At 56.9% G+C, this 26,157-nt stretch overlaps 2 protein-coding genes across 7 annotated transcripts in view; one reads left to right on the forward strand and one right to left on the reverse strand.

Annotated features, from left to right (window-relative positions):
• The window catches only part of DCP2 (decapping mRNA 2), a 41,457-nt gene extending 32,734 nt beyond the window's left edge, over nucleotides 1–8,723 (forward strand). For both annotated transcript variants that reach the window (XM_070076008.1, XM_070076009.1), the window contains 3 exons: nucleotides 595–705; nucleotides 2,566–2,617; nucleotides 6,019–8,723. In XM_070076008.1, coding sequence (XP_069932109.1) covers nucleotides 595–705; nucleotides 2,566–2,617; nucleotides 6,019–6,176 — 321 coding nt within the window. In that variant the 3' untranslated portion in view covers nucleotides 6,177–8,723. The remainder of the gene's footprint in view (nucleotides 1–594; nucleotides 706–2,565; nucleotides 2,618–6,018) is intronic.
• An 8,096-nt stretch (nucleotides 8,724–16,819) lies between these two features.
• Nucleotides 16,820–26,157, reverse strand: part of MCC (MCC regulator of WNT signaling pathway) — a 446,323-nt gene continuing 436,985 nt past the window's right edge. For all 5 annotated transcript variants that reach the window (XM_017337630.3, XM_070076011.1, XM_070076012.1 and 2 more), the window contains 4 exons: nucleotides 25,711–25,923; nucleotides 21,824–21,906; nucleotides 17,661–17,783; nucleotides 16,820–17,142 (listed from right to left, as the gene is read on the reverse strand). In XM_017337630.3, the coding sequence (XP_017193119.3) occupies nucleotides 16,962–17,142; nucleotides 17,661–17,783; nucleotides 21,824–21,906; nucleotides 25,711–25,923 (600 nt within the window). In that variant the 3' untranslated portion in view covers nucleotides 16,820–16,961. The remainder of the gene's footprint in view (nucleotides 17,143–17,660; nucleotides 17,784–21,823; nucleotides 21,907–25,710; nucleotides 25,924–26,157) is intronic.

Here is a 26,157-nt window from a genome sequence, read left to right on the forward strand (position 1 = left end):
CAAATGCTGTTTTAGTTTCTTAGAAAACAAAAACAAGACAGAACACGCAAAAGGTGAAACTGATATATTTGTCTCCCATTTTTGGCTTACAAACAAGATCTCTAAGTAGATTGGAAGTAAGATTGGGAGCGTCGCTGTTTCGTACCCTTACAGGAGTCCTGCTTTATTGCTACCTCCTGTGGATGTGATGTGTGAGGGTTTAGTGGACACTTGCTGAGTTGTTTTACCCCTCCCCTTTTCTGAACTGTGTCTTTGTCCCAGGTAGCAGGTTGGAGGTGAGGTTACTGGGTGGTAGGCATGGACCACAGGGGTCTGGACGGAGCCCCTGGGGCAAGATGGAGCGGTGTTTGCCTGCTGCAGTGTCTGCATGGTGCTGGGGGTGGGTGCACATCCTGCCTGGGGTGGAGGCCATGTGCGGGCGCGGGCGTGGGGGCGGAGGGACAGCCGCACTGGTGCAGGACAGAGCCACACACGCCAGGACGGTAGCCCTGGAATCTCTTTGCTGATCCTTGTGCAGCCAGCCCAGCCTATTGCAGGGCTTTGCTTTGTGCTGTCGCACTGTTAACATTTTGCTTCTTCTTACTGAAAAAACAGAATCCAAGTTCGAGGGGAAATGGCAGAAAACAGTATCAGGACTCACCTAATCCAAAGAGAAGGACCAACGGGGCCCACAGCCAGCCCGCCAAGCAGCAGAGCCCCTTGACGGTGAGTGTGCCTCTCCCTGGCAGCGTGGGCTGTGTCAGGCTTCTCAGTGGAGAAGGGGCACCGTCAGGGCACGTGGACGTAACTTGCTTTGTTCTTGTTTTTGTGGGTCTTTTGATAGGATTTTTGTGGAACTAAATTATGCATAGTTCACACACTAAAAATCTTCGGCCACTTTAAATTACAGGCTTGTGACACTGATTGATTTGCATAGCTAATGTTTGTTTTTTATGTGGCTATTAACTCCGTGAAAACAATAGACACTCAAACGTGTTCTCTACAGTAATTCACTGGATATTGTTCTGTGTATGTTTTTCTAAATAATTTCATTTTAATTAAGCTGACAGTTTGGGGTAACTTTACAATGTGTCTTGTTTCCTCCTAGAGTTTAGAAAATTTAAAATAAAACACGAGCTGTGCGTCAAGTAACAGAACTTTGAAGGGATTTCTGTCCTTCTTTTATTTAGTCTGTGTTCCAGAGTTGTTCCTAACTAGATTGCTGTCACACATGTTAGATTTCTCAGTGTAGCGTCACCCATTTTCCATTTTTTTAAGAGCAAGTGATACTAGCAGTTTCAGATTTGTCCCAGCATATTTTACCTGAGTTCCCTGGGTTCTGTTGCAGCGACTGTGTGAGTAACAGCCACGTCCTGTCGGACCACTTGGCCTTTTCTAGCACTCTCATCTGGTGAAAGGGACGAGAACAGAGGAGGCCCTCTCAGCAGATGACGAGCAGGCTTGTGATGAAATCCACTTCCTTAAGTAACAGTATTGTGCGATGGAAGAGGCTTGTGATGAAATCCACTTCTTTAAATGATAGTATTGTGCGATGGAAGAGGCTTGTGATAAAATCCAATTCCTTAAATAATAGTATTGTGCAATAGATGAATTTGATTTAGTACCAGTCAGAATCATAGTGGATTTTGAGAGGGGTCTTTACAAAATCTAGATGGTAAAATTTGTGTAGAAAAACTTGAACACATTAAAAAGTTTTTATAAAAGAAAATGGATGGAGAGCAAGTATATGAACATTTATAAGATTACAAAAGTGAAAGTGACTGTGATAAATGTGACGGTTGTTAAACCATGTGTGTAGTCCAAGAATATAAATTAGAACAGGTACCACTTTTCCCCCAGGGACATGCAAAGATGAAAAGGTTGATAGTACTTGGGCCTCCTCCTGGGTGGGCTGGCAACACGTGACGATGAGCAATGGGTGTCACTGCTGCGGGGTGGTTCGGCTTTATGAAAAGCTTGAGAAAGTACTTGGCTCATTTCCTAGAAAAGGAATTTAAATAGTATTCATCCTCTTTTTTATAATAATGAAAATATGGGAACAATCTAAATGTCCTAGATCGTATTAAGTGCAGTATCATAGATCTGACACAGAGACTCCCATGAAGTCAGTAAACATGATGATATAGATGTGTATTTATTTTAAAAGGAATTTGATCACATTCTATTACATTTAAAAAGGGTTACAAGAAAAGTACCATGTAACATATAATTCCATTTAAAAGTAGCCCAAGTATTTGAAAATGCATTTATGTACATCTTCATAGGAAAAAAAAACAAAAACTCTATCAAATAATGGTAATTAAGTTTGAGGTGAGAAGTAGAATAAATAAGTTAGTTCTTCTGATGTTTCTATGATCCACATGTAGTGAAGAACTAAACACGGTTTAGGCTTAATAAAAAGTGAATACAAGCAAAGAAAAGCAACAGTGAGAGAATGGGGATGGTGATTATATTCCTGGCCTGATTTTCTACCTGAGAAATTAGATACATATCTCCTGATTTTTCGTAAGTGAAGTCACCGGAGACCGTGTTGCATGAGTGTATGTGTTTGTGTTTTTTAAATAGAAATGTGAAAAGAAGCTGCATCCACGGAAACTTCAGGATAACTTTGAAACAGGCAAGTCATTGTTTTGTTTAAAATCTGTCTTGTGGCCGGCACTGCGGCTCACTGGGCTAATTCTCCGCCTTGCGGCGCCGGCACACCGGGTTCTAGTCCCGGTCGGGGCGCCGGTTCTGTCCCGGTTGCCCCTCTTCCAGGCCAGCTCTCTGCTGTGGCCAGGGAGTGCAGTGGAGGATGGCCCAAGTGCTTGGGCCCTGCACCCCATGGGAGACCAGGAGAAGCTCCTGGCTTCTGCCATTGGATCAGCGCGGTGCGCCGGCCACAGCGTGCTGGCCGCGGCAGCCATTGGGGGGTGAACCAACGGCAAAAGGAAGACCTTTCTCTCTGTCTCTCTCTCTCTCTCTCTCTCACTGTCCACTCTGCCTGTCAGAAAAAAAAAAATCTGTCTTGTGAGATGTGGATTGTCTTTGCCTTTATTTGATTTCAGTGCAGTGAGTGATGAACTGTGACAGAGTTTCCTGTGCTATCTCTTTTGTAAATATCAAGCTTTGGCCTTGGCGTGCGTGTTGTGGATGGATGGACCTTTGCTTAGGGGTTAGAGAGAGTGGAGAGGGCCAAGTGTCATAGGGTGAGAAAGCGTCCTTCTCTGCTCCACGTACGAGGGGCGCTCAGACCTCCCCGCAGCTTCCTCACGTGGGCGCTCCTCGCGGTCAGATCTCCGCGGGGCCATCGAGGACACTTTGTGAAAAGCACGCTTGCAGTTTCTCATCCTCCGTTCTGGAAGGAAGCTGTGTTGCCTGATTGGAAACTAACCCTAACGAATGTAGAAAGCGGTTAGGTAATACGGTTTAGTGGATGTCATTTGGAAGTACGGGTGCTATTTTAGTTTGTATGAGATTCCCGTGTGGTACATAAGCATTTGTTCACCATCACGGCCTTCCTAGAGTGAAGTCTAAGAATGGAAGACTATCGTATTTCATATTCTTTATAAACAGTGTCGTTTTAAGCAAGGTGAACGCTTTTCTAAGAGACATGCGTTCACCCTGCTGTGGACAGCTCAGGTTCACCGTGAAGCTGTGGGAGCAGCCATCAGAGTGCGGTCTGATGTTTGGCACTGTGACAGGCACGCAGGCACGGACACGCGAGTGCACACACACACACACAGTAGTGGCAATGGTCATGAGAGTGCGGTCTGATGTTTGGCACAGTGACAGAGGCAGGCAGACACGCACAGACACACAGTGACAGGCAGACGCAGACACACACACACATACCCCTTCCGTCAGTTGGTTCTTTCCCCGAATGGCCATGATGGTCTGGGCTGGATCAGGCCAAAGCCAGGAGTCAGGAATTCCATCTGGATCTCCCACATGGGTGCAGAGTTCCAAGTACTTTTGCTGTTCCCAGGCCCGTTAACATGGAGCTGGACTGGAAGTGGGACAGCCCGGACTCAAACCCTGTGCTCCGAAACAGGACCCGGCATTGATGGCAGCCTAAGCTGCGTCACCTCAGTGTCGGCCTGGGAAGTCCTTTGGATGGACTTTCTCTGGCCACCTTGGGTGGTAGGGCTGCGTGGCTTGAAAAGCAGTTACCTAAGAGTCAGTTTAACTCGGAGCCTACAGCCAGCTGGCCATGAGGAGGAGTCACACAGACAGCTGGGGGACTTCAGAGTCATTAGGGAAACTAGTGTTTGCAGTCTCTTCAGTTGATCTGCCAGGAAGCCTCCATTAATGTTGGCAGAAAATATGAAAATGGGCACTAATGTTTATGTCCATTTTGCAAGCAAGGGAATGTCAAAGATCTTAAAAGTTAAGATTTTTTAAAATTTATTTTTTATTTATTTGAAAGGCAGAGCTACATGGATAGAGACAGAGATATGTTCCATTCATTGGTTTATTCCCCAAATGCCCACTACAGCTGATCCTGGGCCAGGCCGAAGCCAGGAGCCTGGAATTCCACCCGGGTCTCCCAGGTGGGTGGCAGGAACTCAGGTGCTTGGTCTGTCACCTGCCTCCTCCAGGGATGTGGAGTAGCTGGGGCTTGAACCAGGCACTCAGATGCGAACAACCCAAGCAGTAGCTGACTCTGTTTTGCCATAGTGCCTACCCCTAAAAGTGACGATGTTGATTGTCCGGATAGGAATGAGCAATAATAGATTAGAAATTCAGTTGAGCACCAGTTCATCTTAGTGATTCTGCTTAGGTTAGATTGTGGGAAGTTAAATGTACCTTCTACTTGAATTCCTTTTTTTTTTTCTTTTTTAATATATATATTTATTTGAAAGACTGAGTAATGCAGAGAGAGAGAGAGATCTTTCATCTGCTGGTTCACTCCCCAAATGGCCTCAATGGCAGTAGCTAGGCCCATTGGAAGCCAGGAGCCAGGAACTTCTTCTGGGTCTCCCACGTGGGTGCAGGGGCCCAAGAACTTGTGCCATGTTTTTTTTTTTAATTTTTTAAAATTATTTTTGACAGGCAGAGTGGACAGTGAGAGAGAGACAGAGAGAAAGGTCTTCCTTTTTGCCGTTGGTTCACCCTCCAATGGCCGTCATGGCCGGCGCTCTGCGGCCGGCGCACCGCGCTGATCCGAAGGCAGGAGCCAGGTGCTTCTCCTGGTCTCCCATGTGGGTGCAGGGCCCAAGCACTTGGGCCATCCTCCACTGCACTCCCGGGCCACAGCAGAGAGCTGGCCTGGAAGAGGGGCAACCAGGACAGAATCCGGCGCCCCGACCGGGACTAGAACCCGGTGTGCCGGCGCCACAGGCGGAGGATTAGCCTAGTGAGCCGTGGTGGCAGCCGACTTGTGGCATCTTCTGCTTTCCCAGGCCATAGCAGAGAGCTGGATCAGAAGTGGAGCAGCTGGGGCCGGCGCTGTGGTGTAGCGGGTAAAACCACCACCGGCAGCCCCGGCATCCCATACGGGCGCTGGTTCGAGCCCAGCTGCTCCACTTCCAGTCCAGCTCTCTGCTATGGCCTGGGAAAGCAGTAGAAGATGGCACAAGTCCTTGGGCCCTGCATCCACTTGGGAGACTGGAATGCTGCTCCTTGCTCCGGATTGGCACAGCTCCAGCTGTTGTGGTCATCTGCAGAGTGAACCAGTGGATGGAAGACCTCTCTCTCTCCCTCTCTCTCCCTCTCCCTCCCTCTCCCTCTCTCTCCCCCCTCTCCCCCCTCCCCCTCCCTCTCCCCCTCTCCCTTCCCCTCTGCCTCTGCCTCTCTGTAACTCTGCCTTTCAAAAAATAATAAATACATAAATCTTGAAAAAAAAAAAAAAAAAAAAAGAAGTGGAGCAGCCAGGACCCGAACCGGCGCCCATATGGGATGTCGGCATTGCATTGCAAGTGGTGGTTTTACCTGCTACGCCCCAGCGCCAGCCTCTTGAATTCCTTTTTACGGTGGGGAAGGGCAGGGTTAGCTGCTCCCTAGGCTCCTGCACTCACCGCTGTGTCTGTCACACAGATGCTGTGTGTGACGCGTCCTGCTCCAGTGAGGACCCGCTGCTGGAACACACCGGCGCGCAGGCCTGTAACGGACACTGCAAGCTCCCCTTTTCCTCCAGAGCCTTCTTGAGTTTCAAGTTCGACCATGATGCCATCATGCGAATCCTGGACCTCTGACGGCAGCAGCGCCGATTGCTTTGCGGGAGAGTGGGTGTCTCTCAGGCCTTACCTTTCTCAGGTGTCCTATAGAAGCGCAGGGAGGCCTTGTTTCCGCAGGAGCCGGAGTGGAAGGAAACACGAGTTTGCACGGCAGTGCAGCTACAGCGTTTTATGCAGATCGACCTTTGCAGTGTTTGGACAAGTTGTTGTGTGTGTGTTCGGATGGCATTGTTTCTGTGTGTTTGGATTTTATGCTGTATTCGGGTCAAGAAAATAAGGCTTGAGTCATCCCCAAGCAGCTGGGTTAATGGGACTGCACCATCTACCCATTATAGTGACTGCAGCAATAGTTTACTTTTATTGAAAAGAGTTTTTATATTGAGATTTTTAGAGGAAAGACTACGCAATTCCTGAACGATAGAGCCGGCATGGCACAGGTGCCAAGGCCGCAGGTCACTCGTTGGTGGCAGTCGGCTCTTCCTGCTGCCTCCCACCGAGCGTCTGCAGTGCGCCTGGCTCGGGGTTCTGTGGAGAGGGTTATGTATCTGCTGCCTGATGTCGCTGTGCGGAGCGAGCTCTGAGCACATCCGAGGACGGAGTCTGGCCTGAGCGTGCCTGAGCAGAGCACGGGGCCTGCACCCACGCGTGTCTGGGTCGTGTCTTTTCCCTCTGCCTCCCATTCTGTAGTGTCATGCAGTGATTTATGCTGTGACGACGTGTCCGTACCCCAGCGGTGCAAGTGCGCGTGGACAGTGGACGTCGTCCGTTTCACACTGCGTCTCCGTGCTGACCTCTGGAGGCTGGCGTGGCGGTGCGCCCTGTGCCGGAGCCCAGGGACGCGTCTGGAGGGAGGTGTGCAGAGCATTCCCCGCGGGGGCTCAGAGCACCAGGGTCAGCCTTGAGGCCCCCGGAGTGCACTTCGCCCAGGCAGGATTCTTGCCTGTTGTGAGGAGAGTTTGGGCCGTCACTGAGGACAATCACCGGGCTCTCAGGGGCTTTCGTGTTCCGGGTGCATCTGCCCTCATTGAACATACTTCCTGGGGGGGGGTGTGTGTGCACGCGTGTCTGTGATGTGATGTGGGCTTATAAATTTTTTGCAAGTGGTGTCTACAAAATCTCTGCTGTAAACCCGCAGCAGTCTCTGGTCTGCAGGCAGCCTGGTCTCAGGGCTCTGTGACCCTGTGACACGTGAGGAGGGCTCTCGTGGGGAACTCGCTTGGCTTTCGTTGCTCAGTGGCAGGTGCCACCCTCGCGGCGCTCACTGTGATGCGGTTACAGCCGGTTCACCCAGAGTGCTGCGTCTCGTGATGTGACGCTGTGAGTCCTGTGACCTCTGCTCCCAGAGCACGGTATGGCTGGAGGCTTCTACTGCTCTCCTCAGAAACGTGGCTGCTTTGCGCGGATCTCCCTGAGCCATACGTGGAGTCGGACCCAGCAGTCCAGGTTCCTGGAAACTTGTTAAGGGAGTGCACACTCGGTTTACCTGGCGGATGAGTTATTCTCACTCGTTCACTGTCACCTGGAAGCCATTTGCTCGTTAGTGTTTGTGTTGAAGTGAATGTTTCGGTGAGTCTTTCTGGTTCTGCTCTCAGTACGAGAATGAGAGATGCGAGTTCCCCCTGGTGTGGCCTCTGGCAGCGTGGCGTTCATTGTAGCAGATGAGTGGCGGGCACTGAACAGGGGTCCTGGTGGGGTGCAGTTAGGACAGCAGCGGGCTTCCAGCTCTCGCGACATTGGATGTGAGCAGTGTGAAGAATGGTGAGCTGTGTGGTGGGACGGCACCGGGCAGGGCACGTGCAGGTCGCATGGCTGGGGCGCCCCTACCACGCCTGCTGCCCCGCGGGGCCCAGCTTCCCTTGGGAAGGGCCGCCCTGCACAGAACTGGATTTCTTGGAGAGCGTGTGGCGTGGTTTGAGGAAAGCAAGTGAGGATGAAGGAGCGGGCGGCGTGTGCGCTTGGGTGAGCGAGCTCGCGAGGGCAGGAGTCGTGTGGGCTCCGTCCTGGCTTTGGGTTCACTCTGTGTGTGTTCTTACGTTCCAAATTGCAGTGCACTGTGAATCTTCTGTTTTTTGAAATTTTGTAGGTGCTTTTAAGTGTAACTTTAATGATTTACAAAATGTTAATGAATTGTTTTTATACTTAACCATTGTAATCTAAAAGATAAGGGTACAGTTTACATGCTTTTCACCAGTTTTTGTTAAGAAATAGCAAATGAGGGATTTTAGAATTTCTGATAGTGACGCCCTCCTGAGACGGCATTTGGAGAGCGCTGGAAACCCAACAGAGCTCCATCAGCAGGGGTGGAAGCTGATTAAAGATGTTGGAAAATTAAGTCGGACTTTTGTATTAATATATACAGGATGAAATTGCCCAGTGTTGTCAGAGAAATTGTGGTTGTTTGCTATTTTGAGCTTTAAATGTCCTTATTTTTCTATTAAATATCAATTAATAAATATAATGAAGACATAGCAAAATTAATTTTATGCTGTAAGATTGAGTTGATGTTTTCTTGCGAAGCTTCAGTAGTTTGTATGTAATATCAAATAAAGAGAACTCAAACAGTGAGTGAGTGACATCCTTCACTGTTAGAACGGAATGTTCTATACAGCTCAGTATACATGTCCGGTGAAGAGCGACGGCCTGGGTGCATGTGTGCATTAAAGAATCCCGTTACCTGTTCTCACCTTGTTGCTTTCCCTTTCTTTGTTGGTCTCCAATCATCACTTCTAAGTAGGAGGGACAGCAAAGCCAGTTATAAAAAAATAGACTTTTTGCCAAGTTCATTTTCTTACTATGGTGCCCTCTCTTGGCTGTTTGCTTTCGCCCTGGTGGATCCGCCTGCTCTGGGTGTTTTCCTCCATGGTTATCTCTGAGGCCACCACAGCCACAGTTAGGGTGGAGACCGAGGAGCGGCAGGGCCCCCTGTGCTGTATTCAGATCACTGGTAACCAGGAAACCCGTTGTCCTGAGTTCCTCAGTGTCCTGAGAGCTGTGCGGTCGGCCCCTGTGGTGTGGCTCTGCCCCCCCCCCGTGGTGTGGCTCTGCCCCCCCCCGTGGTGTGGCTCTGCCCCCCCCCCGTGGTGTGGCTGTGTCCCCCCCCCCCGTGGTCTGGCTCTGTCCCCCCCCCCGTGGTGTGGCTGTGTCCCCCCCCCCGTGGTGTGGCTTTGTCCCCCCCTGTGGTGTGGCTCTGTCCTCCTCCCTGTGGTGTGGCTCTGTCCCCCCCTGTGGTGTGGCTCTGTCCCCCCCCCGTGGTGTGGCTCTGTCCCCCCCCCCCGTGGTGTGGCTCTGTCCCCCCCCATGGTGTGGCTCTGTCCCCCCCCCCGTGGTGTGGCTCTGTCCCCCCCCCCGTAGTGTGGCTCTGTCCCCCCCCCCCCGTGGTGTGGCTTTGTCCCCCCCCGTGGTGTGGCTCTGTCCTCCTCCCTGTGGTGTGGCTCTGTCCCCCCCTGTGGTGTGGCTCTGTCCCCCCCCCCGTGGTGTGGCTCTGTCCCCCCCCCCGTGGTGTGGCTCTGTCCCCCCCCGTGGTGTGGCTCTGTCCCCCCCCCGTGGTGTGGCTCTGTCCCCCCCCGTGGTGTGGCTCTGTCCCCCCCCCCGTGGTGTGGCTCTGTCCCCCCCCCCCGTGGTGTGGCTCTGTCCCCCCCCCCGTAGTGTGGCTCTGTCCCCCCCCCCCCGTGGTGTGGCTTTGTCCCCCCCCGTGGTGTGGCTCTGTCCTCCTCCCTGTGGTGTGGCTCTGTCCCCCCCTGTGGTGTGGCTCTGTCCCCCCCCCCGTGGTGTGGCTCTGTCCCCCCCCCCGTGGTGTGGCTCTGTCCCCCCCCCCCCCCCGTGGTGTGGCTCTGTCCCTCCCCCCCCCGTGGTGTGACTCTGTCCCTGGGCTTCAGGGTTGCTCTGGACTGTGACAGATTGTGCCTGAGGGAGAGGGCCAGTGCTGCTGGGCCAGGCCAGGCTGCACACGGGGCGGTGCCTCACTGCGTAGCCCCGGGGCTGTGGGCCAGGGACTGGGTGTTCTCTAACCGATTCCAGTGTGGTTGCCCAGCGGTCTGGTGAAGGTAAAGGAATTTTTCTCACTTTACAAAGCAGCAGTGGGTGGAGAGTCCGGTTTTCGTGTGCAGCGCCCGCAGGGCACGGCTTTCTCCCGGGAAGCTCGCCCAGAGCCACGCGGCCAGGCAGCCGTGAGCGTCACTTCATGGTGGCGGCGGCGTGATGTGCACGCAGCACTGCCTGGGGTGACGTCTGCTCGGGGCAGTGGAGCTAACTGGTGCCTGGCAGTGGACCTGAAAGCCGGCTTCCACCAGCTGGTGTGTCCAGACAGGCATCCATTACAGAGAAGTGTGAAGAATGTTCTGTGATAGACAGCGGAGGTCTTGAGAAAGGTTTAGGATGGACTCTTCCGTGGGGCGGTGTCAGTCCAGGAGGCATCCATCCGGGTCCTCTGGTTGGGGGGGAACGGCCGTGCTCACAGCGGAAAGCTGTGTTGTAGGAGCTGGAGCGCGGGGCAGTGTAACCCAGCACGGCAGGCCAGAGCCGGCGAACCTGGTGCTGCCTCTGGGGACGGGCCCTGCCGATGCTTGGGGTTGGGTTTGGGGTTTGGGTTTTGGCCACTCCGTTGAGTGCTGCCTGAAGACCTGTTTCCGGGGGTGGCTGGCCACTGGAAGCCACTGTGTCCTTTTCCCCTATTCCCTTGTCTCTATGTAGAGCAGAGCTGTCTGCACTTGGGCGGCCGTGAGAACCGGCACGCGGGGAGTGGGTTCTGCCCGCCGGAGGACCTGACGTCATCTGACCCTGGGGCACTGTGCGCGTGGCTGTCACAGCGACTTGGGAACTAAGGGGAAACCTGGGCGAGGGTGTAGGGGACATGGGCAGTGTTCTGGCCCTTCAGTGTGTGAGAGGGCTCGGTGTCGGGATAGCAGGCTGGCTGAACCCAGTGCCCATGGAGTCAGCAAGTGCCCTGGTCGCAGCAAGCCCTGCTGGTGCACTGGGCATCCCTCTCACACACGGTCGTGTGACCCTGAGGAGGCACCGCGGGTGGCAGCAGTGGTCGCGGGCACGCGTGTGCTCCCTGTGTCCCCCCCCCCCCCCCAGCTTTGCTCTGGACGTTCACAGCTCACACTGCAGATCACTGCTTTTTTTTTTTACTTTTAAGCTATGATCTCGTGCTTTGGGGAGCAGTTTTTTTTTTTTTTTTAAAGATTTATTTTATTTATTTGAAAGACTTACAGAGAGAGGTAGACAGAGAGAGAGAGAGGTCTTCCGTCCGCTGGTTCACTCCCCAGATGGCTGCAGTGGCCGGAGCTGCACCGATCCGAAGCCAGGAGCCAGGAGCTTCTTCCGGATCTCCCACGCAGGTGCACTGGGCCAAATTCCACTGCTTTCTCAGGCCACAGCAGAGAGCTGGATCAGAAGAGGAGCAGCCGGGACTAGAACCAGTGCCCATATAGGATGCCGGCACTGCAGGCCAGGGCGTTAACCCGCTGCGCTGCATTTCAGTTCTAAGTGTCCAAAGAAGTCAGTCCTAAGTTAGGCCAGGAGAGAGCTAACTGGCCTCTTCCATTTTATAAATATTGCAAACTTTAAGTAACAAATATGGCAGGATAATGAAACCCGAATTATTTAGCTTTATATATTTCATCTTTATAATTGTTGTGAAGTTTGCGTTTTAGCTTAATACCTTCAAGTACTTTTAAAAAGCCACTTTTAATAAGTATTGACTCAGAAATTCAGACTTTGTTTAGTGATAATTTTAAAAGTTGTTTCAAAGTAAAACACGCAGATGGAATTGTAGTTCATGCATTTAGCTACCTGGAGTTCTCCTAAGACTGTCTCTCATCTATCAAGATACAGCATGCAGTTAACTGGGTGGAAAAGGGAATAGATTGGATTCTTCACGTTTGGCCTGTTTTCAAAACAAGATTTTACTTTTGTTTCTGGGCTTGATTCCATGTGCTTTTCCTCAGCAGTGCAGGGAGTAGGGCGTAGTTCTCAGCCTGGCACAGGCTGTGACCGCTGTGGGGGAAGGGTCTCCGGGGAGCGGAGCGTGGGACTTGGGAGGCGTCCTGGGGACGTGGACAAGGTGGTGTCTGAACGCTCACTGTGTTTGGCTTTTGGAAAGCTTTTTGATATAAATAATTCCAGCTTAGATATTAAATATTTCCATCTAAAGAGAACAGTAGGAATGAAGGACTTCTGCTCAGTTGTTGGCTTTCTGTGAGCCATTCCTGTGTTATAGCACACTGCTGGTGACGTCACGTCAGGAGACAGCTGCCCAGGCCGCTCAGCCACTGCCTGAACCCAGTCCTGCTGTGCGTTCCTTTGCTGTAAGGCACTTAGAGTTACAGATGGAGGGAGAGACAAAGGTCTTCCATCTGCTGGTTCACATCCCAAATGGCCACAACAGCCGGAACTGGGCCAATCCAAAGCCAGGAGCCGAGAGCTTCCTCTGGTTCTTCCATTGAGTGCAGGCCCCAAGCACTTGGGCCAGCTTCCACTGTTTTCCCAGGCCACAGCAGAGAGCTGAATGGGAGGAGGAGCACCTGGGAGATGAACCAACCGGTGCCCACATGGGATGCCGGCGCTGCAGGTGGCGGCTTAGCCCACTGTGCCACAGTGTCAGCCCCAGGGGACTCATTTTGATTGCTGTGTTTTGAATCCATAAGAAAGGATGAGTATGAGAAAAAGGCACATTTATACAATAGGTGTTGCTGAAAACATGAAAATAAAGATGTGTGTACTTGTTTTCTTAGTTAAGCTTGGCTGTTGTCTTAGAGCAAGATTACAAGAGCCAGAGCTGTGTGTATCAGGTAAAGCCGCTGCCTGCAGTGCCAGCATCCCACATGGTCGGTTTGAGAACCAGTTGCTCCACTTCCAATCCAGCACTCTGCTATGGCCTGGGAAAGCAGTGGAAGATGGCCCAAGTCCTTGGGCTCCTGCACCTGCATGGGAGACCCGGAAGAGGCTCCTGGCTTCGGATTGGCCTACTGCTATCCATTGCAGCCATTTGGGGAGTGAACTAGTACATGGGAGATTGGTCACTCTCTGTCTCTGCCTCTTTGTAACTGTCTTCCAAATAAATCTTTAAAAAAAAAATTCTGGTAGAGGACTTGAGATGAATTACGTATCTATACAGCAAAGTTTGTGTATTTCAGCAAAGTTTGTGTAATTTCAATTGGGTGCATACATTGGGGAATCCTTGTACTGGTTTCCCACAATTGGCATTTTCATGAACTCATTGTAGTCCCCTTTGTATGGATGTATTGTGAATTTTTTTTAACTAAATTAAGATTTTTTTCTTTGGATAGGCAGAGTTAGAGAGACGGAGAGAATGGTCTTCCTTTTCCGTTGGTTCACTCCCCAATGGCCACTATGGCTGATGCTGCGCTGATCTGAAGTCAGGAGCCAGGTGCTTCCTCTGGTCTCCCATGGGGTGCAGGGCCCAAGCACTTGGGCCATCCTCCACTGCACTCCCGGGTCACAGCAGAGAGCTGGCCTGGAAGAGGAGAAGCCAGGACAGAATCGGCGCCCTGACTGGGACTAGAACCTGGTGTGCCGGTGCTGCAGGCAGAGGATTAGCCAAGTGAGCCGCGGCACCAGCCAAGCATTTTTTTTAAGATTTACTTATTGGAGAGAGAGAGAGGTTTTCCATCTGCCAGTTCACTCCCCAAATGGCCACTGTGGGCCGATTTGAAGCCCGGAGCTCCTTCCGGGTCGGTGTCCTACGCAGGGGCAGGGGCCCAAGGACTTGGGCCATCTTCTGCTTTCCTACGCCACAGCAGAGAGCTGGATGGGAAGTGGAGCAAGCAGGAGATGAACCGGTACTCATAGGAGATGCTGGCACCGCAGGCAGAGGCTTAGCCTACTATGCCACAGCGCCAGCCCCCAAATTAAGCACTTTTAAAAGTGCCAGAACCAAATTTTGCAAGAGAACGGTTGACTATCCCTGGACCTCAGGGGAGGAATTTTGTTAAGAGATTGCAGCTATGGGATTAGAAGTTTTTATTTAAAATTTGAAAAGGAGAGTGACTAGAGGGCTCCAAAGGGAGGCCAAGATAGCACCACATGTTTTTCCTCTAACAGCCACCAGAGAGCGCTCTCTATTCTTGGAGCCTCCTTGTAGTTCCAAATAATTCTATCCTGTTACAGTGATCTTTAAAAGGGAAAAAAATGTTTACACAGGTAACCACCCATTTATGCCAAATTTGAGAAGTAGCCAATGATAACTGGTAGTAAATGAGGTTTCTTTGGCCGTTGGCCAGTTTGCTGCTTACCTGTGTGACAGCTGCAGACGACCAACATCCTTGCCCAGTAATTAACCCAGGTAAGAAACAGGTGGAATTAGAAATATTTATTCAGAATATAAGAATGTTTGTAAAATATTATAAATGTCTCTGTATAAATAAATGAAGTTTTTTTTTTTTTAAAGAAAACGATTCTATATCAAATAACACAAAGCTATTTTACAGCATCTAAAACTAAAGGCATCTGGAAACATTTGGAGCATACAAGTTGAATCTAAAAATTACAAGGTATAATACAGCATTAAGTAGCAACTCTCAGAGCCTCTGCCCCTGAAATGCAGGCCTAGCCCCGTGTGCTCTGACAGGACGTTCACGCGGGACTTCCTAATTCAAGTGGTGTGAAAGTGGCACGTTTTAAAGAAAGAAACTTAAGTGTCATGCAGAGTAAGTAACGTTGGCGATGTCTAAGGATTAGAAACAGAACGAATGTGGTTCACTGCTTCGCGCTGGCTTCAAAGCAAAGCAGAGGCTGAGCGCCCACTGGCTGCCCGGACGCGGTGCTGTGTGTTCTGCTGGCAGGGCCTTCCGTAGTCTGACCTGGAGAAAGTGCCAGGGTGAACAGAGGCGCAAGGGTTACTCCTCAGCCGGCTGTGCGGGTGCGAGGAGGTTTGCGTCTGTCGCTCTGCTGGGGGGGGGGGGGGGGGCAGTGGCTGCTGGGACCGCAGGGGCTTTCGGTCCTGCGCAGGCCACGTCTCGGCTGCGGTGGGGCCGGAGTGTTTATCCTCAGCACTCCCAGCCTGCACTGCACACGAGACCTCTTCCCTGCCCAGGTGTGTGCCCTGTTGGCCGCATCGTGACAGCTGCGGCTGCTCGCTCGCTGGTGCTGGGCTCACAGCAGCACCGCTCCTAGTTCAGTTCTTGGGTTTGTTTTGGCAGCCGAGGTGTGCAGCGGGGAGGCCGCGGTGCCGGGCTGACTCCAGCCCGAGCTCCGTCAGCGGATTGGGAGAAACTTCGAGCGCCTGTGGAGCGCAGGTCTACTTTGCTGTGCCGAGTCCTGCCGAGTAGGCCGGCCTCAGCGGTGGGGCCTGGATACTGTTCTGTTTGATAAACAGAAAAATCCACTCCCTCGTTTCTTAGTGTTTGTAGGACAAACTACTGCAGGGGGGGAAAAAAAAAAGGCGAACTAGGCCCTCCCCCGTGCTGCACACCAAGTCCAGTGCGCGCGCGTCAGCCGTTGGGCCCTTCCCGGTAAATGGTTCAGGAAGGGACACGCTCAGAGACCACGAACCCAAGAGTGGGTGTGTGCCCCTAGTCTCAGTGTCGATGCCCCGAACCTGAGAGACCTCTGAATTAAGAATAGTTCAGGGCCACAGGAGAGCCTTTCGGAGAGAACAGGCAGTCCAGTCCCAGCGTGGCGACTGTGGGCCCCCCCCAACCTGTGCACAGCGTGTGGAGCTGCCCCCACCCCAGCAGTTCAGACACAGCCGGCAGGCGCTTCCAGGCGGGCCTGCCTCTGGAGGGAAGGTGCCCAGCTCCCCGAGGCCCTGGGAGGGGCTGGGGGAACCAGCAGAAGCACTGGCGCCTGTCGGCGACCTAACCGCACCGTGTGGCTGACGCAGCCAGCGCGTGCTGGGGCAGGGCCGTGGCCTCACACTTCAGTCTCGGGCCTCCTCCTGCCTGGATCCCGAGGCGGGGCTGGGGCTGACCCTGCCTCCGTCCGCAGTGGGAAGCGCGTCCCTGGGGGACGTGGAGTGCGTCCCTTCTGCCCTGCCCTCTGACCAGGGTGGCTGCCTCCAAAGAGGGAAGCGCTGCAGAAACAGAAGGGCGTGAGGAGAAGTCTGAAATCCTGAGGGTTCGCGACCTCGTGAGTGAAGAGACCGAGGGAGCTGCTTGTCCTGGGCGGGGATGGTAAGGGAGCCCGGCCTTAGCGGAGAAGGCAGGTGCAGAGCCAGGCTAGGCCATAAGGAGACCGCCTTCGCACCTCGGTCACGGGCTGCTCCTGCACGGCACGCCAGGTGCCTGCTGGCTCTGGACACCACAAGGGGCGCCTGCCTGGCCTGTGCACGGCGACGCCGCGGCCAGGGCCGGGAGAACAAGCGGGGAAGGAGCGGGCTCTGAGTCTGCCTGGAGATGCGGTGCGGGTGGCACGAAGCCTGTTCAGCCACAGCGGGAGGGGCCTGCAGGGCCACCCCCCGACGTGATACAGCTGGACATACGTGTAGTATGCGTGTATGTGAATTCCTCCAGTCTGTCCTCAGGAAGAAACGTGAGAGAACACCCAAGGAGACACCTGGAGCAGGGACGCGCAGACGTGCCCGCAGTGGCCAGGGCACAGCAAACGCCTTCGTTAGCTGCAAACCGTGCAGTGGAGCGCACTGGCCACAGCACCCCTGGCCACAGCAGCCGGCGGCCTTGGACCAGACACAAGGTCGTCCCTGAACGGGTCCTTCCCCGCCCTGGCTGCGCTCGGGGGAAGGCAGCGCGCCCTTGGGAGGGACTGGGAGGGGGCGTCCCGGAGCAGCCCACCGGCTCCCGCCGAGGCGCGCGGGCAGCGAGCGGGCAGGACGCCCGGGCGCCCCTACAGGGACGTCTCGTTGGTGTGCGGCCGCGAGTGCTCCTCCTCCAGCAGGGCGATGCGCTGCTTGAGCATGCGCACTTGCGTCTCGTGCCGCTCCACCATGGCCATCATCTGCGACTCCAGCTTCTTGAGCTTGCTCTGATGCTTCTTCTTCGCCTTCTCGTAGGCCGCCACCAGGTTGCTGCGGGAATGAGCGAGGTCAGCAGGGAGCCCCGCCCGCGGCCTGCCCGAGACCTGAGAGCAGAGGGGGAGGAACCCCGGCCGAGCCCCAGGCAGGCCCGAGCGCGGCTGCGGGAGACCCGAGAGCAGAGGGGGAGGAACCCCGGCCGAGCCCCAGGCAGGCCCGAGCGCGGCTGCGGGAGCCCCGCAGGTCCCGCGTGGACACGGCGCTGCCTTGCGCGGCTGCTCTCAGAGCCTGGTCTGAGGCCGAGCCCCGGGCCTCCCGAACCCGGTCAAGGGGCCCTCGGTCAGGCCCCGGCACGGATGGGGAAGGCACGCCGGGGGCGGAGCGGCCCCTCCTGGGCAGTTTTTAACAAAAAGGTTTACGCTGAACTAAGGAGTGAGCCGCGGGGGCCGCGCTGCCAGGAGCAGGGGCTCCGCCGGCCCCGGCCCTCCTGGTAGCCGGTGCAGCGCAGTGCTCGCCGGCCCGCCGCTGCGCTGCCTCCTGCCCGGCCCCGGGAGACCCGCGGGGGACCCCACCTGTTGGCGCGCTTCAGGTCGTTGACGAACTCCGCGGACTGCTGGTGCCGGATCTCGCTGCTCTGGGTGAGTCTCTCCAAGGCGCTCACCAGCTCCTGCACCCTGGCCTTCAGCTTCTTCTCCCTGCCAAGGCGACCACAGGCCGTGAGCGTGCGACAGGGACGTGGCCCAGCTCTCCGCCCGGCTGAGCGGCACCCTCGGGCCCTGCGTGCACCCTGACCAGGAAGCCACCTTGGCTCCTGAGCCCGTGCAGGCTCACACGGACCCCCGACCAGAACCTCCTGTGTGGCCGGGGCCGCCGACCTTGAGCTGGTTCCTGCTCCCTGAAGCCACGTGGCCCCTGCCTGCAGACAGTCCAAGGCCCCTGGCCCACTGCGGTACTTGGTCCAGTCCCCTCCACAGGCAGGCAGGCAGGCGAGGGATCTAGCGTCCAGCCAGCCCCTGCCCCCCGCTGGATGCTACTTGGGTTTCACGTCGTCCTGGCCACTGTGCCTTCCACACGCAGTGTTGTGCAGGGCACTGAGGCTCTGGTGTGGCCAGACCCCTCCTCAGTCCCCCAGGATGGCCCCGGGCACCTTCCTGAGGGGCAGCCTCTAGTGCCTACACCTGTCCAGACAGCTGCCCACAGCTCACTGAAGGTGTCAGTTTCCCTGAAGCACAGCTGAGAAACCAGGAGTCAGTGGAGGAATCTCCAAGGCTCACTGTGGAGTCGGGGCCGTTAGGCTGGTGGCTGGGACGGTTTACTCCAAGCCCAGCTCCTGACGGTGCGCACCCTGGGAGGCAGCAGAGACGACCACCCGCCACCCGCGGGAGACCTGGGCTGTCTCCGGGCTCAGGACCCGGGCACTGTGGGGGAGTGAACCAGCAGCGGAGCGCGCTCCTGCCTCTCCAAGCTCTGTGCTGTCAGGGGTCTTTGTGGACGTGAGGGATGCGGCTTGGTAGTATCCAGCACTGTTACACAGAACGCATCCCTCGGCTGAGCGACGTGGCTTCTGGAGACGGAGCTCACGTGTGCTGTGGGCACGGGTCCTCCAGACGGCCCAGTTACAGCTGCAGCTCCGTGCTGGCTTCAGGGTGAAGACCAGGAAACCGCAGGGGCTGGGGAGCGCAGGCTGTGCGCAGCGCCCTGCTTCCCAGCAGACTGCGTGCTCGGCCTGGAGGTGCCTGAGGCACGCCCTGGGACGGGCAGGTTCCACAGGGTGTCGTTTGTAGAAAACTAGGAACCCCAGTGTGCACGGGTGGAGCCGACTGGAAGGGCAGACCCAGGGGAGGGGGCACTGAGCAGCCCACTCTACGAAACTCACTCTTAGGGCTTCCAAGTTTTGCTTCTGTCGTCTGTGAGGTGGAGTCTCCAGGGTCCCGACAGTGGGTAGGAGGGGACCTGAGGTTGGAGCCCCCTTCCAGGCCCTGATTCTCCCTGGCTTGCAAAGACAGAATCCCACACGCCTGACTCGGCGCCGTGATGAGCGGGCCCAGGACCGCAGGCCTGCCCGCACTTCCTGCTGCAGCCGCACAGTGGCAGTGTCTCCTACCACAAGGGAGAAAGCTGAGCCAGGGTGGGGTGAGCCCCATGGCCCTGTGGCCGGGAAAGCTGGGTGCCCTACACTTTGGGGATTTCCAATTCCTTGATCGTTCATTTTAAAGCTGAGTAATAGCACAAAGAGAAAGAGGCCGCAGAGAGCTAAGAACGCAAGACACTGACGAAACTGCACTGCCCCCCCCCCAGCATGGAGTCCAGCCTTACCCCCCCCCCCCCCGCCGACTAGAAGGCTCCCTTTCACTGCAGCCCAGGCCCTGGGACCCCAGAGCAGGTTCCTCACCCGTGCGCTCCGGGACCACCTCAACTCTAGGCACAGAACGTCTGCCAACATCACAGCTCTCAGCTTCCCAGATCTTAGCACGAGCCCACAGTCTGGGAGCGGGGTGGGAGGTGCTGTGGACCCTGGGGGACGTCCGCGTCTCACTGGTCATTCGGAGCAGCACAGGCACGTGCTCCAGTGCCCCCGGCAAGGCCGCCCCTCCTCACCGCAGCCCGGGCCGCGCCTCCCCGTCGCCTCCCCGCCTTGAAGCCCTGGCTCCAGCGCCTCCCTGAGTAACATCTCGAGGTCGGCTACCTGCAGCCCGGATCTGGAGCGGTGTGCACGGTGGAGGCCCCCGACCAGGACAAGTGCGGGGCTCGCGCTTGGTCTCTGGGCTGAGGAACTTGGCTCCTGTGTGCCTGCCCCGCCTCCCAGCGCTGTGGTCACGCCAGCGCACTGCCCCAGGGAACTCTGGATGCACCTACAGGATCCTTCTTCCCCCGACGCAGCGACCCCAGCTCAGCCTCAGGAGCAGAAGCGCTGGCACAGTGAATGCAGGAGCGGGGTGGTGAGGGGGCCACAGGGAGCAGGTGGCGCTCAACCCACCCTCAGTGTGGGGACTCGCCAGGACAGACGGCCGGGCAGACCGAGAGCACGCCTCAGCCTTCCCTCCCCCTCAGGCCCCCAGAAATGATGGCTTTTCCAAACTCCCTGAGCACCGAGAAAGGGAGCACTGTATATACCAGACACGCGCGCGGTCAAAGAGTGAAAGGCAGACGCGTTATTTCCTGAAAAGAAAGGAAGAACCCTGTTGGAAAACCAAAGCGGGGACCAGAGGTGCCGCTGTCGGCCAGGCACCCTGGATGGCTGCTGTCGCAGGAGGCGCAGAGAGCCGGGAGACGGGAGGCCAGCTTCCACCACCTCCCGGACAGGGCGGAGCATGGGCAGCGGGCTGCGGTAAGTGCACGCAGCACTGGCTATCCGGGAGTTTTCAACACAAGGACGAATGCACAGTCAGAACCACCAGACCCTCAAGGAAAGCCGATACGGAGACGGAATCACCAACTGACCCATGGGCAGAACTCACGCGAGAGGAGACAGAGCTGACACCGCACACCAAACTAGACTCGAGCCACTGTGGGGCGGCAGGCAGCGCAGGCCCTGCGTGCGGGCATCCTACACAGGTGCGCGCTCCTGTTCTGGCTGTAACTCTTCCAGCCCAGCTCTCAATGGTCTGGGAAAGCAGGGAAGGTGGTCCAAGTGCGTGGGCCCGGCACCCACGTGCGAGCCCTGGGTGAAGCTCCTGGCTTCAGCTGGCCCAGCCCTGGCCGTTGTGGCCACTTGGGGAGTGAACCAGCGGATGTAAGTTCTTTTTCTCCCTCTCTTGGTAACTCTGCCTTTCAACTAAATGAATCTTAAAAAAAGAAAAGAACTATAATAAATATCTTTAAAGCGACCCAAGAGAGTCGTATCATTAAAAAGAAGGGCGACATATTTCATCACCAAATAAAAAACAAAGGCCAAACATTATCATGGATATAACTAAAAAATAAATTAGTGAGCTGGAAAACTGGGCTGGAATCTGCCTCTCCAGAGGTGAAATGTAAGCTGCCAGCCTTGAGCCCTTGAAATATCAGTGGGACCCAGGACGTGCTGCAAATGTAAAAATGCCGAAATGCTGTTTTAGATATGCTGGGTTCAATACAATGTTACTAAAATGAATTTCACCTGTTTTTCTCTATTTTTAAAAACGTGGCTATTGGGGCTGGTGCCGTGGCCACAGTCCACGGTGTGCAGTGTGACATGGCATTGGGCTCCAGCTGGAGTCCAGCTGCTCAAATTCCAACCCAGCTCCCTGCTAATGTGCCTGGGAAAGCAGCAGAGGATGGTCCAAGTGGATAGGCCTCTGTACCCACATGGGAGACCCCAGTGAAGCCCCGGCTCCTGGCTTCAGCCTGACCCAGCCCTGGCTGCTGTGTCCAGTTGGGGAGTGAACCAGAGGACAAGGAGAAAGATCCAGACGAGCCGGGATCCACTTTCCTCACGAAGGAGACCGTGTGCAAGGGGAAAACAGGAACAACCGAGGGAGACGCCCGGAGCCGAGTACACCCTGTGGCTCCTCAGGGAAGGGGGCACCAGCAGACCCGGGGAGTGGGGACGAGGGCGCAGCTGTTCCCACCCTCACCCTGACTTCACCCCGCGGTTCCAGCCCGCGCAGATGGACGCTCTCCACGCCGAGGTCCGGCACGAGCGGGGTTTTTCCAGACCCGGCACAAGCACAGAGCGAACTGCGCCTTCTCCTTGCCAGGCCAGGGCGCTCTGAGCGCAGCTCCGTGGGGGGGCGCGGGGCGGGGCGGGGCTTACCGCCGGAGGGCGCTGGTGAACTCGGCAGCCAGCTCGCTCTCGCCGCACGTCGCCAGGGCAGGGGAGGCAGCATCGGCACACTCCTGAGGACAGCAAACACATCTGCGTTAGGCCTGAGGCCGAGCCCGCGGGCCCTGGGCGCACACTGGCTCTGCCACGGAGCGCGTCCCACAGATGTGCAGGAACGGCAGTGGGTGGGGCACCCTCAGACTGCTGAAGGCCACGGCCGGGTTGCAAGCCAAAGCGAGCCCCCTTGGCCCCCGACCCGAGGTTCCCGTCACAGGCCTCCGAGCGGGCTCTGAGCACTCAGTGGGGCGAGACCCCGGTCCAAGTGTGCCCACACAGTCCGTCATTCAGTGGCCCTGGGGGCTGGCACTGTCATTATTCCCATCTTACCAAGGGGAAATGAACGCAGAGAGGTTTCACCGCCCAGCGGCTCACTGGGAACAACGCCAGGACTCAAACCCAGGCCACCTGGCTCCCATCAGTGCGCACAAGTGGGAAACAAAGGCGACTACCCTTACAGCCCGTCCCAGGTCTCCCTGGGAGAAAACCCGTCCTCTGGGGATTCAGGAGCCTCTCTGAGCTCAGCAGTCATTGACAAGACTCGGAAAAGGGGAGGGAGACAGCTGCGCACCCACCCCGTGGGCTAGGGCCGGTGGACACCGTGCCCTCGCATCAGCACCTGCCTTCCTCCCCCGTGCGGACGAGGGAGTTAAGGGCCAGCCGGCAGGGCCATGCCGAGGGCCGTGTCTGCTGCAGCGGATGGCCCTGGGACTGGCCCGCACACTGACCCTCCAGGCTGCAGGCCGCACAGTGGAAAGCTGGGGATCTGCTGCAGCAGGGGAAACGCACACGGAAAATCCTATCGTGATGGGCAGAGCGCCTCAGAGGCGCGGACCCAGGGCCAGAGCACAGCCCGCGGGAAGCGGGCTGCCCCCTCGGCCACTCGGACAAAGGAACGCTCCTGGATCCAGGGTCCTGGGCCGCAGCACGGACAACAGCTGAGAACCTCCTCTGGACCACTCCCTCGTCTGCAGTCCCGCCAGCACCATGGAATCCCAGCCTCACTTCTGGTGTGCTGCCTCCCATTTGATGTGAATGTCTCCTAAGATGGCGTAGAGACACGGAGGGCCTCGTGGCTCTCGGTGCCTCTCAGAAACAGACAAGGGCCGCAGAGCCCTAACACGGCCCAGGTAAGATGCGGCGGGAGGCAAGGTCTCTAAACAAGCACCATGGAGCCGCCTGCCTGCCTGCGAGCGGCCAGCACCATCCTCCAAGGAGACAGGTGACCACAGCTGCCAGGGTCTTGGGGAAGCGGGCCTAGAGGGACGGCCCGCTGGGGGCCTCCGTGCTCTGAGCACAAGTGGATGATCTAGACGCAGGGTCTGTCAGCAGTCTCTCTGTAGGTAAGACTGGTTTCCTGTTTTCGAAATCACACACAGAACAGTCAAGGGAAGAATATTCAGTGGCAGGTAAAAATGACACGCAGTGCGCACTTCAGTGTCCAAGGGCAGAGTGGGAGGGATGCAGCCAGGCCCGCAGCTCCCCGGCAGCCCCACGTCGGCCAGGCGAAGCGGCCACAGCACAGCGGCAGCACCCGCACACCGCAGGGCCTGTGCCGTCTGGCTCCGCACAGTGAGTTCTGCTAACCCTGCCTCTTGCACCAAGCAATGAGACCAACCGAACAGCCCGGACGGCGGCTGTACCGCAACAGCAGAGGGAGCTAGTCTCTGGAAGATAAGATAATCAGCATTGGCAGTGTCATTCCCTGACCAGCACAGCTGCTTCTGTCTTCAGGAAGTCACCCAGCCTCTCCCCTGAAGGCAGTCCACAGAACACACTGCTCTTGCCAGTCCACACTCACACCAGGACCAGGGAAGCGGGCCTCTGGCGAGAAGCAGGGGTGTGCTCCCAGCCGCCAGGAACACAGACACCGCCGGCCCGGCTCTCAGGTGCCGTGCTGAAGCGACTGCCAGCAGCCGCAAAGGCCCTACCGAGATTCTCACTCGGAACGAAACTCAGTCTTCTGAGGCCTGAGGCAGCGCCACTGCCCCAGCGTCAGGCACTGCCCACAGCCGGCTCCCTGTTGCAGGCCCGAGACTCCTCCCCGCCTCAGGAGGACGGGGGCTGAGAGTGCCAGCCGCTACGATGCCTCTCCCCCGGACTGCCTGGTGTATCCCATCTGCACCCCTGCCCCCCGGGACTGTGCCTGGTGTATCCCGTCTACCCCCAGCCCCCCGGGATGTGCCTGGTGTATCCCAGTCTGCTCTGCCCCACCCCGGGACTGTGCCTGGTATATCCCGCCTGCACCCCCAGCCCCCCAGGACTGTGCCTGGTGTATCCCGTCTGCCCCCCCAGCCCCCTGGGACTGTGCCTGGTATATCCCGTCTGCCCCCCCAGCCCCCTGGGATGTGCCTGGTGTATCCCAGTCTGCTCTGCCCCACCCCGGGACTGTGCCTGGTGTATCCCGTCTACCCCCAGCCCCCCGGGACTGTGCCTGGTGTATCCCGTCTGCCCCCTCAGCACCCGGGATGTGCCTGGTATATCCCAGTCTGTCCTCCAGCCCCCCGGGATGTGCCTGGTGTATCCCGTCTGCCCCCCAGCCCCCCGGGACTGTGCCTGGTGTATCCCAGTCTGTCCCCCAGCCCCCCGGGATGTGCCTGGTGTATCCCGTCTGCCCCCCCCCAGCCCCCCGGGACTGTGCCTGGTGTATCCCGTCTGCCCCCCCCAGCCCCCCAGGACTGTGCCTGGTGTATCCCAGTCTGTCCCCCAGCCCCCCGGGATGTGCCTGGTGTATCCCGTCTGCCTCGCCCCAGCCTCTTCCTTCTACAGGCCACTCCCTCTCCCCACTGAAGCCCATTTCAGAAGCTCTTCAGAAAACCTGCCCGAATCCCTGAGTCTGGATTCCACGTCTGGCCACAGCCTCCCGCGGCATTAGGAACTGTTGCAGACCTCATCTGTCCTCCACGGAGCTGCTCGCCTGGGAACGTCCAATCCCATCCTCCAACGCAGTGAGTGATGGGGAGGCTGGCCGGAGGCGCGGCCCACTGGGGCCTGCTGTGCTCTGTGCGAATCTCAGCCAGCACGGGTGCAGCCCGTGCAAGCTCCCAGCTACTGACTGACGACTCCCTGCACTGTCCCCTCTCAGGAGCACAGCCCTCCAGGGACACCCTGCTGCCGTGTCTGAGGAGCCACTCAGACCAGCGAGACAGCATCTGCCCACAGTTCTGGGTCTGAAACAGGCCTCCCACTGGGAACAGAAAGCGTGGCCCCTACGGACGGCACCCTGGAGCCAGGGCTCTCCCGCGTCCAGCACTCTTACTTCCTCCCGGGTCACATCTGCTGTAAAGCTGAGATACACGACCACGTACGGGCTTGGATTCTAGGGGACGGGAAGACCCGAGGGCTGACGGCACGTGAGTGTGAAACCTGTCCAGCACATGGCCACTCTCCAGCGACACACACGTCACAATCCCGCGCCGGCCTCCCTGCCTCTGCCCCCAGGCCGCTTCCTGCTCATGCACTGACGGCAGGAAAGGGAGCCGTGAGCCCCACGTGACCGCCTCGCCGCCTGCGCCTCCATATACTGGGGTGGCTACTCCCTGCTCAGACAACAAACGCAGCACTTGCCAGGGGAGTCCCAGCAACGCGCCCAGGAGAGGACTGGAGGAAGCTCAGAGACCAAGAGGCCGCTGGACAGCTGCACAGACCACCGCTCAGGTTTGACTAGGTGTGACACAGAGCGAGGCCTGCTGACAAAGCGTGGGCTCCCATCTTATGTCTGGAGTGACCCACAGTTCCCACGCAGACAAGGAGGCTGTGGCAGCAGGTAGGGAGGTGCGGTCAGTGGAGCCCGGGCAGGGAGTGCAGTCGGGGCGCCCTACCTTGGGGGGCTTCTCCTTGCTGCCGCCACTGCTGCCGCCGGAGCTGAGGGACCGCGTGTGCTGTTCTTTCTGCTCCTCCACCTCGGACTTGAGGTGCTCGATGTGCACCAGGTAGGCCTGCTCCTGGGCCTCCCGCGTGCTCAGCTTCAGCTCCAGGGCCTTCTTCTCCTTCTCCAGCAGGTAGAGCTGGGCCTTGAGTTCCGCCATCTCCTCCTACAGGGCGAGGAGCACAGGCAGTGGTTGAGGGCAGGGCCGGCTGCCGCCGGCGGGCAAGGGGATTCCTGGGAACATTCTACGGCCCCAAGGTGGTCATCACACTGAGGCTGGCAGCGAGGGCCCAGGGATGGGACACGATAGCTGTCTCCACACGTGAGGACCGACGCGTAGACCCAGCCGTGTGCTCTGCTCCTCCACGAACTAGATGGAGAGAAACGCGTGGAGGCTGGC

Source organism: Oryctolagus cuniculus, chromosome 6 (assembly GCF_964237555.1).
Source record: "Oryctolagus cuniculus chromosome 6, mOryCun1.1, whole genome shotgun sequence".
Taxonomy (NCBI): Eukaryota; Metazoa; Chordata; class Mammalia; order Lagomorpha; family Leporidae; genus Oryctolagus; species Oryctolagus cuniculus.